General features: G+C 41.7%; 1 protein-coding gene across 1 annotated transcript in view; it reads left to right on the forward strand.

Moving 5' to 3' along the window:
• Positions 1-13,657, forward strand: part of mnta (MAX network transcriptional repressor a) — a 113,098-nt gene extending 99,441 nt beyond the window's left edge. The window contains exons 5-6 of the mRNA XM_068010538.1: positions 4,811-5,003; positions 8,140-13,657. Coding sequence (XP_067866639.1) covers positions 4,811-5,003; positions 8,140-8,861 — 915 coding nt within the window. The 3' untranslated portion in view covers positions 8,862-13,657. The remainder of the gene's footprint in view (positions 1-4,810; positions 5,004-8,139) is intronic.
• The last annotated feature ends 1,781 nt before the right edge of the window (positions 13,658-15,438 follow it).

Consider the following 15,438-nt stretch of genomic DNA (forward strand, 5'->3'; position numbering starts at 1 on the left):
ACAACAGTGACTACACTTCAAAAGTACCTCATTGGCTGTTAAGCGCTTTGGGACATCCTGAGATCATGAAAAGTGCTATAATAATGCAAGTATTTCTTACATTCCCTTTTTCCTCTTCCTGCCTTGCTTTCGATTGACCTCCCTCCTTCCCTTTGCAGGTGATGTAGTACCAACTACTGGCTGTCCACAAAAGGTGCAGAAGGTAGTTTTCCCTTTTTTCTATTAGGAAGCCATGGGTTTACACTCCCATTGCCTCCTTGTACTGGCATGGCCGGGACCAGTAAACCATGCTGTGAGGAGTGCTTCTTCTTAACCAGTGGCCTTGTTATTGGAGCATGCCCCTGTGATGCCCCCTAAAATCATGCTTATCATTGCTGTGGCTGCAATGTACTTTGATTGGAGGGGTGTGCGGGGGAGTGATTGTATTTGCTCGTTACAGGGGATTTGTGTGAGGAGCAGTCAGGACAAGAACAGTGTGAATAAAAAATGAGGCAGCTCGAAAAACTGGTAATGAAGTGGTGGATATGTGTTGAGATGCAGCGCGTGAGTTAAAATAAAATGAAAGGGTCATAGCTCCTTTATGATAGTGTAAGCTACCATCATGCAGAGTGAGCACACAGCGATGGCGCAGATGTTGCCAATCAATAATAGTATCAAAAATAATTAGAACATAAAGTAGAAACTCTAATTACATTTAATGAACACGTGTGTTGGGCTGTATTAGAGGATAGTATTTGGTTGAAGTACTCAGCCTCCACCCTCTTCCTATGATTAAGCTGCTGGTCTTTGATTAAAGCTGTAGTGGGCAGTGTTGCACTTGGTGACATTCAGACTTGATTTGAGGATGATATAAGACATTGAAAGAAACATATTTGGCCTCAGCTAGTCACGTGTTTCGGTGTGCTACGGGCAGCAAGGCATTTCTTTTCAGACTGGTCCTCAGACCCTTGTGAATCCCTGAGGCCATCACAATTATGGTCTGTCCTCAAGTGCAATCTCTAAAGAATTCAATTTTCTGTCTTTTTACTTATTTATTGGCTTATTGGCATCTTATACCTGTTGACCTATACTAGTAAAATAAAACATTTCTCCACAATCGTGCTGCTTTCCTTTGGGTAGCTGGTAGGACCTTCAAAGGCTTCTATAGCGGAGTGCCACTATTTTCAGATGCTCCCCTATAAGAAAGGGGAGGGAGGTGAAAGATATTTTCCAAGGCATGTATGGAGTGAATTCAGTTTGGAATGAATACAGTGGAATTGAATAATAACAGGCTGTGGGCTTCGTGTGCTTAGTGAAAGGAGGATTGCAACCCAGTGGATGAAGGTCTTGATGTCTACGTTCGCAATCTTTTCTGCTAAAGTTAACAACACAACAAATTCCTTCTCATTTATTTCTCTTTTTTTTTTAAGAGATACAGCACTGAAACAGGCCCTTCGGCCCACCAAGTCTGTACCGACCAACAACCACCCATTTATACTAACCCTACAGTAATCCCATATTCCCTGCCGCCTACCTACACTAGGGGCAATTTACAATGGCCAATTTACCTATCACCTGCAAGTCTTTGGCAGTGGGAGGAAACCGGAGCACCCGGGGAAAACCCACGCGGTCACAGGGAGAACTTGCAAACTCCGCACAGGCAGTACCCAGAATTGAACTCGGGTCCCTGGAGCTGTGAGGCTGCAGTGCTAACCACACACACACACTCACACACAGGAAGGATTTAACCTTGTAAACCACACGACCGCCAACCCCCCAACTTCAGGTTGGCCTGATTTTCTTCAGTTCACTTACAGTGGTCAGTTTTTACTTGTATCCGGTAGACTCGCACGTGCTAAGATTAGCTCCTGTAGAACCCTCCTTTCATTGGTTAAGGATATCTTGATTTGATTAAAGGATGTATTTTTATAGGGTGGTGGAGGGGGGAAGGTGGTATGCTGACTTTTGACTAGACCAGGAAGAAACTTGCTGACTTGTTAGCGGGTTAATGGGAACCTGCTGTTGCTGACCATATTGAGAGTACTTTCAGGGCCTGGGAAGTCCTGGTAATTGAGCTCTGCCTAGACAGCTTCTATAGATAGTTAACTAGTCCTATGATGCACATTACAAAATGTGTCCTCTTCTATCAAATGATTTTAATTTTAAAAAGAACTTGTGTCTGCCTATTTAACACATTTTGCAAAAAGCAACTAACTGTATTTGTAAGCAAGGGAAGGGGTTGTATTGTAATCTGGAAGTTATTGGGTTTATTTGTACACTGACATTAACAGCTATTCAACATTGTGTTGCGAACAGTTTGTTATCCATGATACACTCAGGCCATCTGGTTCCTGGGCAGTGACACCAAATGAACGAGATTGCTGCTAAAAGGCAGAGGAGAGCAGATGGGAGTGACTCTTCCCACAGAGCTTATTATTCTTTTCACCCTTGGATGGGTGCGAGCTACTGACCATCCCCCTTCCCCAACTTGCAATGTCATGAAGATAAAAATCTCATCTTGAAATGGGAGGAATTAAGGGCTTCTCACTCATCCATAGTGCAGTGACACCATCACAGTGTGTTCATACAATCATACGAATTAGGAGCAGGAGTAGGCCACTCGGCCCCTCAAGCCTGCTCCACCATTCAATAAGTTCATTGTTGAACTGATTACTCCACATTTCCACCTACCTCTCATAACCTTTCATCCCCCTTGCTTATCAAGAATCTACCTACCTCTGCCTTAAAAATATTCAAAGACTCTGCTTCCACCACCTTTTGAGGAAGACAATTCCAAAGACTCATGAACCTCTGCAAGAAAAATTTTTTCCTCGTCTGTCTTAAATGGGCGACCCCTTATTTAAACAGTGACCCCTAGTTCCAGATTCTCCCACAAGGGGCAACATCCTTTCCACATCCAGCCTGTCAAGACCCCTTAGGATCTTATGTTTCAATCAAGTCGTCTCTTACTCTTCTAAACTCCAGCGGATACAAGCCTAGCCTGTCCAATCTTTCCTCGTAAGACAGCCCGCCAATTCCGGGTATTAGTCGAGTAAAACTTCTCTGTACTGCTTCCAACGCATTTACATCCTTCCTTAAATAAGGTGACCAGTACTGTACACAGTACTCCAGATGTGGTCCCACCAATGCTCTGTATAGCTGAAGCATAACCTCCCTATTTTTGTATTCAATTCCCCTCGCAATAAATGGTAAAATTTTATTAGCTTTCCTAATTACATGCTGTACCTGCATACTAACCTTTTGCGATTCATGCACGAGGACACCCAGATCCCTCTGCATCTCAGAGCTCTGCAATCTCTCACCATTTAGATAATATGCTTCTTTTTTTATTCCTGCCAAAGTGGACAATTGCACACTTTTCCACATTATACTCCATTTTCCAGGTCTTTACCCACTCACTTAACCTATCTATATCTCTTTGTAGCCCACTTGTATCCTCTTCACAAGTTACTTTCCTACCTATCTTTGTGTCATCAGCAAATTTAGCAACCAAACCTTCGGTCCCTTCATCTAAGTCATTTATATAAATTGTAAAAAGTTGAGGCCCCAGCACTGATCCCTGTAGCACACCACTTGTTCCATCTTGCCAGCCAGAAAATGACCCATTTATGCCTACTCTCTGTTTCCTGTCAGCTAGCCAATCTTCTATCCATGCCAATATGTTACCCCCTACACCATGAGCTTTTATTTTCTGCAATAACGTTTGATGTGGCACCTTATCAAATGTCTTCTGGAAATCTAAGTACAATACATCCACCGGTTCCCCTTCATCCACAACACATGTAAGTCCCTCATTCTAACATTTTCCCTAAGACAGATGTTAAGCTAACTGGCCTGTAGTTTCCTGCTTTCTGTCGCCCTCCCTTTTTGAATAAAGGAGTTACATTTGCTATTTCCCAATCTAATGGAACCTTCCCTGTATCTAGGGAATTTTGGAAAATTAAAACTAACGCATCAACTATCTCACTTGCTGCTTCTTTTAACACCCTAGGATAAAGTCCATCAGGACCCAGGGACCTGTCAGCCCGCAGCTCCAACAATTTTTTCAGTACCACTTTCATGGTGATTGCAATTTTCTTGAGTTCCTCCTTCCCTTCCATTTCTTGACTTACTGCTAATATTGGGGTGTTACTTGTATCCTCAATAGTGAAGACCGATGCAAAATACCTGTTCAGTTCATCTGCTATCTATTATTATCCATTATTAATTCCCTTGACTTACTTTCTGTAGGACCAACGCTCACTTTGTTAACTCTTTTTAAAATATCTATAAAAACTCTTACTGTCTTTATATTTCTAGCTACCTTTCTCTCGTACTCTAATTTTACCTTCCTTATCAATCTTTTAGTCATTCTTTGTTTTTTTTATATTCCGTCCAATCTTCTGACCTGCCTCCCATCTTTGAGCAATTATATGCTTTTTCTTTAATTTTGATATTATTTTTAACTGTTTTAGTTAAGCACAGATGGCGGGTCCCACCCTTGGAATTTTTCATATGCTGCTTTCTTTGTAAATGAAAGTTCCTTGGCTCAGTTGGTAGCTCTTTCATCTCTGTTTCAGATGTAATCTAGTTTGACAGGCCAACACGATACTGTAGGATGGCCACAAGTGCCATCTTTCAGATGAGATGCTATAGAAAAGTCCTATCCATCTGTTCAGGGAGATATTAAAAGCTGTGGAGCTTGTATTCTGGAAGGATGAGATCAAATGGGTCGAAGGCCCTTCTTCATCCCAAGCTATCTCATGATTTGTTGCTTTGTTCCTTCTTGAATAACCACATCTTATGATCTTTCTCATCCAATTGTTTCTAGACTTTAAAAAGGAAAGAGAAAGAATACGAGCATGAAATGGAGCGCCTTGCAAGAGAGAAAATTGCTACCCAACAACGATTAGCAGATCTGAAGAATGAACTGAGCCAATGGATGGACATTCTTGAAGTGGATCGCATCCTCCGCCAAACTGTGCAACCGGAGGACGACCAGGCTTCTACCTCAACCGCATCCGGTAAGTGTTAGAATCATAAAATAGTGCAGCACAGGAGGAGGCCATTTGACCTAATGAGTCTGTATCAGGATTGCAAAGCAGTGAAAAGAAACTTTGCTTCCTTTCCAAGTAGCTTGGCCAAGCAATGTGATTATAACCAGTTAGTCACCAGATCAGCTATTGAGGCACCTGAAACAATATACCCTACAATTTCTTGTATTTGAAATTTGGTGAGGAGACTTTCCACGTGTGTGTTATGCAGCAGTGCTATTAAATTCTTCTGGCTAGTGTTATTGATTAGTTGAATAGACACTGTTAGCAATGTTGCAACCTTTTTCACTATGGAGCGACAGGATATGGTTTGCATCAAGTAATTCTTCGGGGGAGTGCAGGTTGGAGATGGGGCTGCAGTATTGTAGGCCCAATTCTCCAAATGTTGTTCTTGCTGAATTGCAGGGGCAAGACGTAGAAACATAGAAAATAGGAGCAGGAGTAGGCCATTCAGGCCTTCGGGCCTGCTCCGCCTTTTAAAAAAGATCATGGCTGATCATCTAATTCAGTACCCTGTTCCCGTTTTCTCCCCGTATCCCTTGATCCCTTTGGCATTAAGAAATATATCTATCTCCTTGAATATATTTAATGACTTGGCCTCCACCGCCTTCTGCAGTAGAGAATTCCACAGGTTCAAGGTTCACCACCCTCTGAGTGAAGAAACTTCTCCTCATCTCGGTTCTAAATGGCATACCCCGTATCCTGAGACTGTGACCCCTGGTTCTGGACTCCCCAGCCATCAGGAACATCCTCCCTGCATCTAGCCTGTCTAGTCCTGTTAGAATATAGGTTTCTATGAGATCCCCTTTCATTCTTCTAAACTCTAGTGAATATAGGCCCAGTCAACCCATTCTCTCCTCATACGTCAATCCTGCCGTCCCAGGAATCAGCCTAGTTAGTCTTCTTTGCTCTCCCTCCATGGCAAGAACATCCTTCCTCAGATAAGGAGACCAAAACTGCACACAATACTCCAGATGTGGTCTCACCAAGGCCCTGTATAACTGCAGTAAGACATCCTCGTTCCTGTACTCAAACCTTCTTGCAATGAAGGCTAACATACCATTTGCCTTCCTAATTGCTTGCTGCACCTGAATGCTTGCTTCTGTGGGCATTTGACAGGTGGAAGCTAGGAACTTCCTCACACGAAGAGCGAAAGTAATTGTAATAAAGCACTTTCACCTACTGCATGGATGATGGGATAACTTTTATGTAGAATTTACAGTATAGAGAAGGCCATTCAGCCCATCTAGCCTATGCAGGGCTTTATACTTCCCACAAGCCTGCTCCCACCTTACTTCATCTAGCCCTATCTGTATATCTTCTAGCCTTGGTTTCCAATGGCATTCCCTTCTCTTTTCCTGGCAAGTAATAACACCAGTTCCATCTCGATCAATATCCCACAGTTGAACAGGCAACAAAGAGAAGCCAAGTGGCAAACGGAGCAACAAGTCTACTGAGGGCCACAGTTGAAGGGGAGACAGGTCACTAATGGCTCCTGTGCACTGCTAGGAGACAGAGGCTGTATTGTCTCTTGTAGCTATTTCCCAAAAACTGAAAATTGTAGAGGAATCTGTTGTGAATCCAATTTTCCAGCACGTGACCTGATGCATTGATTAGATCTGTGCCCTCTTAATGAGGATTGAAGATCACTTGATTTTTTTTTAATATGAGGTGGACCTTGAGAGATGGTGGGGGCAGGACAGAGAGTAGATCTCAAGATGGTGGGGGGAGGTGGGTGTGGGGAGGGGAGAGATGAATTGCCCTGATTCTGTAAATATAGCACAGCTGGATTTCTCCTTTTTAATGTCATGTTGTGCCTTTTGTGGAGATCGTCATGACAACCAGATTGGATGAATTGGAAAGCGTAGAAGATTTGTAAATGAGTTTTCTGAAAGGTTATTAATATATTGTGATGCAATTGCACATCTCCCGTTTGCTTACAGGGTCAAAAAACATTTTCAGCTCTATTAAAATAGAAAGCATGGCTCCAAGATTTATTTATGCATTGCCTATTTTATTGCATAAACTAATTTTGCATTCAGTGGAGTGTGTCACTGCTATTCATTATTAAATCTTGAAAGTGAATTATTATTCAAGTTTGATTTCATACTTAATGAATCAGTAATTGTACAGTGAATATTTTTTTCCCATTTTCCCCCTCCTCTCCAGGAAGATTCTAACTCAGGATGATCAGGCCCAGTTTCCACAGGCTATTTGGTGGATGATATATATAGAATCATAGAATGATGCAGCAGAAGGAGGCCATTCAGACCATTGCAGTTGTGCTTGCTCTTTGGTAGAGCTAGCCAGTTAATCCCACTCCCCTGCTCTTTTGCCATAGTGTTTTCCCTACAGATATTTATCTAATTCTCATTCCAGATAACAACGCACTGTGTAAAAAAAAAAAGAAAAAATGCCAATCACTTTAAAGCCAGGTCCTCTGGTTATTGACTGATCTGTGACTAGAAAAAAAAATCTTCATTTACTCTATCAAAACCATTCGTGAGATTTTGAATACATCTATCAAATATCCCTTTAACCTTCTCTGCTCTAAGGAAAGCAACCCCAGCTTCTCCAGTTTCTCCACACAACTGAAGTCTGTTATCCATAGACACTTCTAATCCTGGGACACAGCTAACACCTACACTGGCATACTTTCCAGAGGTGGACCATTGCCCTCTTTCCCCCCACCCCTGCAGCTCATTTCCCCCATTTCCCCCCGTCCTTCCCCAAAACCACGCACACCCTGACCTTCTCAGCTGGCGTGCTGCAATTGCAGAGCCTTGGGTTAGGGAGGTGTAAACCGCTGCTGTTGTTGACCGCTACCCAGTGACCTACTGCTTAAAAAGTGCATGCCAGGGAGGGACAGGATTGTCCAGGGCAATGGTGCGCCACAATGTGGCATAGTCTCATGGCATTCTGTGTATCTCTAGACTCTCACCTGAAGGCTCAGGTCCCAGCCAACAACTGGTGCATTCCAACAATAGTTAAAGCCTTCAGAAGAGAAGGGTTGAAAATTGGAGTGGGGATTGGTGGAAACAAGCTTTACTCTTGATGAAAATGTGTCGTTTTAACCATTTCCCTTTTTTTCTTCCATCCATTTCAGAGGGTGAAGACAATATCGACGATGATATTGAAGATATGAGGCCCATAAACTCTCTACCACAAACACCTCACCGCTCGCACCATGAGTTGCTAAAGGCTGTTTCTTCTCCTGCTATTGCTCACCAGTCATCGTTGCTGCCTCAGCATTTGTCTGTCCAGCAGAAGCCACCGCAAACCCAGGCACAAGTGCAAATCCAGCCCCAGGCTTTAATTCCGTCACAGACGGTAATGCCAGCACAGACTCACATTGTGACTGCATCGACGCTGCAGCCAACGGTTATTGCCCATGCTGCTCCTGCTTCCCACGCATCAGTGATTCACACAGCTGTCAATCACGTCATCCAAGCTTCTCAAGCAAAACACATTGCTCATATTGCACCTGCGACCTCCAGCTCTGTCCAACTGACCACTGCTGCTCAACCTATTGGCCACATCACTGTGCACCCAGCCACCTTAAGCCATATGGCTCACCTTGGTCAACAGCTGCCCGCTATCTTTCCACAGCCAATGACGGTGAACCAGCCAGTTGTGAGCCACCTCACACACACCATCACCCACCAGCAAGTAAACGGCACCACACCTGTTGGCCAACAGGCCGTTGTAACAAAGCAAGCTGTGGGTCCTCAAGTCGTGCACCAGCAGATAGTGGGCCAGACAGTCCTGAACCCTGTCACTATGGTGACCATGCCATCGTTTCCTGTGAGCACTTTGAAGCTGGCATAAACTTGAGCAACACGGAGCCCTGAGAGTGTAGTAATTTAAAAGACCATTTTCCTTGCTTCTCCAATACATTCCTGGCAACAAGTTACAGGCAAGGGAAGGAAAGGTGGCTTCGGAAGACATCAACCAAGAGAGGGTTGGCAGGGTAAAAAAAAACATCCAACATGTCACCAAGCTGGCAGTGGAAAAGAAATACGCACTGCAGAAAATAAACTGTTAATCAGAGCAGTCTGAATGACAGCTGTCCTTAGTGACCTTTGTGTGTATGTGTGTGTGTGCGCACGCACGTGTGTGTTTTGTAATTGGTGAATTTAAAAAGGTGTTAGCAAGACTTTTATTTTATTTTTCCTCCCTTCCCTGCCTCTTCATATGCTGCATCACTCCAGGAAATAATTGCTGGATGGGTGTCACCATGATTGGACAGAGGGTTTAAAAAATAAGTGAGAAATCATGCAAACGAAGGCCTTAGTGGAGTTGAGCTTCACTGGGTAGTGAATCAAAGAAAGCAGATAGATGGTGTTGATATGCCAAGTTAAATTAACAAAGACAAGATGTTAATCATGCCCTTGTGTTTGCATGGGTGTACGTGAATCAAAATGCAGTGGTCTGCTGGACCAGGCCTGGAAGTATTGCAGGAGGCCCGAAACAGAACCAATGTGTCTGTCCCCAGCTTTTTGCATTTTTTAAAAATTTACTTTGTGAGGACCAATACAAAAAAAAAACTTATTGTTGTGGGCTTTATTTTAAACGCACCTTTTGGAAAGGTCATTGGCTGCAACAACAACTAAAAGACCTACACACATTCTAACAGTCTATAAGAAGTCCTGGGTAAGGTGACTAGCTGTTGGCTGGGGGAGGGGAGAGGAAAAAGTTACTGATGTGCTGCAGTCCTGTTTATAGCTGTGTCTGTTGGACTGAGTGGCTTTCTGAGCTTAAAGTGAGTTGTGAATTGTCTGAGGCTGACATCATTTACTGTGTGTACTATAAAGGCAGTGTCTGTCATATGGGGACCTTTTTATATATAAAAAAAAATTTTTTTTTTTTTTTGCAATAAAGTATCTGCTTTTTTTGGTTTAGGCTCAGAATGGGTCTGATTGATAAACCATATAAATGGATCTGATTGATAAGCCATGAGGCTCAGGCTGAGGTAGCACCCTCACCAGATGGCTCCTTTTGAAGACCCTGCCTTGATGAAGTCTCCATGCTTAAGTATCATGGGGTGTATTTTACTTTGTATGTACAGTTAAAGAAAAATTCTGTATCACAACTGAAGAGGTTTATAATGGGAAGCTTTGGTTTACTTTACTCACACAACAAAGTATACCCCCTAATTTCTTTTTATAAAATGTATATAGATGTCTCAGGTATTTTCAGTGTGGTTCCAATCATGAGTTTCTCAGATTATTTCTTTTCCTTTTTAAAAAAAAATCATGGTGAAACTACTTGAAAATGTTGTGCCGTACACTAACCTAGTCTAAGAATGCAGTGTAAAAGATTAAAATCAGAACTGGTTTTGTCATTCTCTGAGCAACCTGAATCATGAGCCCATAATATTCTATTAATTCCAATGTTGCTGATTTCAGTTGTAAACTCTCATAACAGGATCATAATATTGCTGAGGAAAGTTCAAGTGGAACAGTTAGTACAGTGACAGCCTTGATACAGTCATCAGCTTTTCCAATGCTAACTCTGACCCAGTTATTGGTGTTTAGTTTCTTTTCTGTAAGCAGAGTGTCATGTACCAGATGCTTCAATTTTACTTTTAAATGTGGCATTTTCACCAGTCAGACACTGGTTAGAAATATTAAAGGCCAGATTGGGATTCTAAACTTACAGTGCAGGATATTGTTGCATTATATTGCCTCACAATTCCACTGTTTGCTTGCATGAAATAGTAATTTTTCAAATTACATATTATTTGTACTTTTTTAATTCCAGGGCACCTCTATTCACATTAACACCACAGATTTGTGAAAAAATTATTTTCAGAATTTTTAATACTTTTAATATTATAAACGGGTTAATAGCTTACTGGTGTGTTACAAGGTGGTGATGCAGGAAGGGTTTCAAATGAAATTATGAGCCGGAGAGAGCAACGGTGTGATTTATTTGTGTTCTCTGAACCCCTTTCTGTTGTAGTGCATTGTAATATATAAAAGAAATTATTTTCCTGTATCATCCAGTCAACTTAAAGTACTTATTTCTGCTTGGTCATGTGGTACAATACTTTATATCATGTGATGTGTCCCTGAGTGTTTTCTGCCCAGCAACAGCGTTCAGTCCTAATATCTTCATTATTTTTCTGCATGTTTTTCTCCCTTTTAGTTCTCCCCCCATCCCTCAATACACAGTACCTGTGGTTGGCTATTCAACTCTAAGGGACTTACAGCCCACCCCAATTCTTTACTCAACTTAACGACCACACACTTTTCAGAGTCACTGGATAACAATCAGAAGAGGGGATCCAGGCTGATTTTTTTTTTTTGCCTCCCTAAATCCAGGTGTTTCGGCTCAGTGCAGTGATCAAGTTTGGGATTTCCCATAGTCTGTTGGCTCTTTATCCACTAAACCTTTGGTGGAGCTAACCATCACCATTTCCTTTATCAACATTTAAGTGCTGCAGTTTATGCATGAATCTTTGTATGCATTGGTGAGCCTTTCTTTTCTATAATGCTATTGTTCTTGAGTTACAACCCACTGAAATAATGCACATACTATATTGTGGTAATGAGTGAGCGTAGCTGAGTGTTTGGCCCTGATTCCTGGCAATGGACTTGGTGCTGGGGTTGTACTGCAGTGCTCAACTGCTGTTATCAGTGTTTGATGGGTTGTCACTGGGCCATTGATTTCTAAAGATTTCTATAATTAAATGTGGAGATGATCTGAACTGAAGAAACCATTTGCAAACTTGCTGATTTTTTTTTTTTAATTGACTGACTACCCTCGAGATTCTACCTGTGTCTGGCTGTGAGGGAAGCAGTCTGATAAAACATACAAGTAATGATTTTTTTTGACTGTTTAATACAAGGATATATAGTACAAGATGCTCTGTGTATGTTGTCTAAATTTATTGTATGTCCATGTTGTTAATGTTGAACGGCACTTGTGTGGTTAGCTCTCTGTAAATCTCCAGACCATGAAAGCTTTAACCCTTAGGGACTGAAGACCATTGCTATTTTCAGGGATATTAATAATTCCAACCACGCTTTCAATTGAAATTTTTTTAAAAGAATCTGTCCGGAGTTAATAGATCTCAGTCACAGGCAGCATTAGGGGAGGGGAAAAATGAGCTAGGGTTCCTGCTCCTGTTCTCCATCCAGCAACTCACACTATAGACTCTAGTTTGTGTGTGTGAGGATAGGATCCATTTCAGCTGTGAGGTCTCCATGGCCCACTAGTCTGCTGTTGCTTGCCGCCTAGACTCTTTCACATGAAGAAGGACTCCTTGGGTTCTGAAGAGCCCGAACCATACCCAACAAGAGGTGGCATCTTTGAGACAGATCAAAATTAAAGAAGGTGGAAGAATTGAGATTTATCAAACACAGTGGGTAGGGACATAAGAATTTCACTGGCCCCTTATGCAGCAACATTGTAATCAGCTGGTGAAGATCTTCTCAGTTTGACATTTCTCGTAAAATTACAAATACTTGCTTCACATATGCATTTATTATCTTGGTACACTTTTTTTTAAACCTCAAAAAAAGTAAATAGAACTTATAGGCATCACCATTCACCTTATTGCCTGAGGGGCAAATGAAAAATTTGAATTTTGTATTGTCCTCATTGCAATGGAAAAAAATTCCAATGAAGTTTTCACTTGTAGAGACACTTATCCTAAACAAAAGATTAATTTTGTTAATCCATGAAAGAAGGGTAGTGAGGAGACCGTTTCATAACAGCTATACCCCAAAAAGTTGTGTGAACTGGGTTGTAACTACAAAACTTACCGTTAAGTGTAAAAGAAGCTGTTTCCATTTATTTGTCATTTTACCTAAATGATGGGACCTCTTGGTGCTTATCCTGTTCTTGTGTCCTGTGCCTAAGCTCTCCGTATTTGGGTAAGTGGCTTAAACCCTTTATAGCGAAAGAGTATGCACTTAATTTCGGCAAACAAGAAACACTAGCTGCTTCTATTTTGCACTAAGAACCATATTGGTGGCAGCAGCTTCTGATCTGGTCCAATGCAAGCCGGCTACAACCCGAAAGTTAAAACGTGCCAGAATTTATTGAGGATGTCAGCCAGGAAGACCTTTTGTTTAAAAGCAGGCTGCAGCTGGCTGTGATTGGGAGCCACCACAGCAAGGACAGGTTTCACACTGTATAAAAGCAGATTCTACCTGTGGTGGATTACTCCGTAACTTGATTCAGAAACCGCTGAGCATGGGTGACAGGATTTCATGCACATCAGATACCATGCTAAAAAAAAAACCAAAAAACTTGACTGGGATTCTATCTGAAATAAAAGAAAGCAGAATAATTTCCCCCATTAGAGAGACATTACTTTTTTATTATTGTTTATGGTGAATGCCTTCACTGTGCAACAACTTTTGTTTAAAATATTGAGGGGAAAAAATGTTTAAAAAAAATCTTTTCTGTGAAGATTTTTGAAGTGTTTGAATGGACCAGGTGTGTGAAAAATATTAGTGGATTTTTGTATATAATGTATTTTTACTATTTAGCTGTAATATAATGGCTTTCATTCAAAAAAATTTCAGTATCAATGTGTATAATATTCTCATATCCATCTATCAAGCAAGATGCACTTGCCTCAGATACTATAAAAATAAAGATACACCTGCACTGACCTTTCATCTGCTTGTTTGCTTTATTCCGGTTCCGTGTGGGTGTACATTATAATCCTTGTTCAAGGTTGGACTTTTGTCATTTTTCCTCCAACTCCCCAGTTTTGTTTAATTTTCTCACATCCTGAAGACACTGGCTTCTGGCTGGTGCACCAACTTGTATGGTATGGGGGGTTGGGGGGGGAGAGGAGAGGAGAGGAGAATTGCTCTGGCCACCACATCTAGAGACATTGTAAGTGAGCTCGTGGAGATGAGTGGATTTAGGTTCTGCTAGAGTTACCGACCGAGGAAATCTTCACATATGCAGTTACAACAACAACTTGCATTTATATAGTGCCTTTGACATTGTAAAATATCCCAAGGTGCTTCACAGGAGTATTATCAAATAAGATTTGACACCGAGCCACATAAGGGTGATATTAGCAATGTTCCCTTTTAAAAAAATTAGCTGCTGTGCATGGTCTTTTTTTTTTTAGTGTGCGGTGCCTTTTAAAATTTTCTGCATGGCCATGCATCTGTGTTATTTATCCCAGAACTAGGCCTGTGGGGTACCCTTCAGGCTGTTGTGCGGGCATATCGGGAACACTAAAGGAGGGAAGAGAGTTGGCAAAGTTTAAGGAGGGGATTCCGGAGCTACACCTACACTGTTGCTAGACCTACGCAGATTTTAAGATGTAGTGTATTCGGCATCGAGCTTTGTATGCCAGGAGTGCTGATTGGAATATTCCAGCCAGCTTCACGTTGCCTGATTTTCCTACTCATTGAACTTGATGGGCGCAAAATAGAAAGGGCTGCAAAGCTGCCATGCTTATCTCACAAGCATAGCCTGAATAGTACTTCTGCACTACATTATCTCCCCCACAGTAACCAGAACACTTCCTTTCCCTGTGGTTGGGAGCTCTAACTTTTGAACTATGTTATGTGACACTTACTTATCAATGTCAATATTCAACCAGTTCCCATTTTTTACATCCGGTATCTATGTCGACCACTGCCAGCAAAATCACTTCAGTTTAAAACTCTTGCAGTTGGGTTAGAAAAGAGCCTTTCATCTTGGCGTGGCTTTTAATCGGGGTATTAGAAGTGAAACAATCTGCTGACCACCTGTATAAATTTCAGAGTGCTTTTTAATTATACATTGCAACCAATTGTTGGTAGCAGAATCATCATCATAATCCCACCACCAAGTTTAGGGCTTTGTCTCTATCAATTGTTTATCCTTTTTGGTGTAAAAGTATCTACTGCCAGTTCATGTATCTTTTTCACAAGTGTAATTGTGCTTGACATTAATACTCCTTGTGATGGGTGACTGAATCTCTGCCCTCCGAAGGAACAGGTAACTCTGCGTATTCCTTCATCTGCCCTTATTACAGAATCTCTTCTGAACTAAAGTGAATGTACAATTGTTTCCTCAAGTGCCTTGGCTCTAAAATACACTGTCTGGTTAGGAGCTGTCATACAGTTCAGGAAGGCTTCTTGTTTGATTCTTGATCTATGATCTCACTTGAGACAGCCATTGGGATGGTGCCCCAGGTTCAGGAATATGGTCAGAGCCAAATAGCAGCCAGAGTGGCCACTCCTGATTGCTGCCTAGTGCTTGCTGTTGGCATATGTATGTTTTCGAATTACAGCAAGAAAGAGGGCATGACTTTGCATTTATATAACACCTTTCAGGTTCTTGGGACATCCCATAATGCTTCGCAGCAAGTGAAGTACTTTTCAAAGTACAACCATTCTTATGTAGGCAAACCAGTAGTCTATTTGTGCACAATAATGCA

Source organism: Heterodontus francisci, chromosome 30, assembly GCF_036365525.1.
Source record: "Heterodontus francisci isolate sHetFra1 chromosome 30, sHetFra1.hap1, whole genome shotgun sequence".
In the NCBI taxonomy this organism is placed as follows: Eukaryota; Metazoa; Chordata; class Chondrichthyes; order Heterodontiformes; family Heterodontidae; genus Heterodontus; species Heterodontus francisci.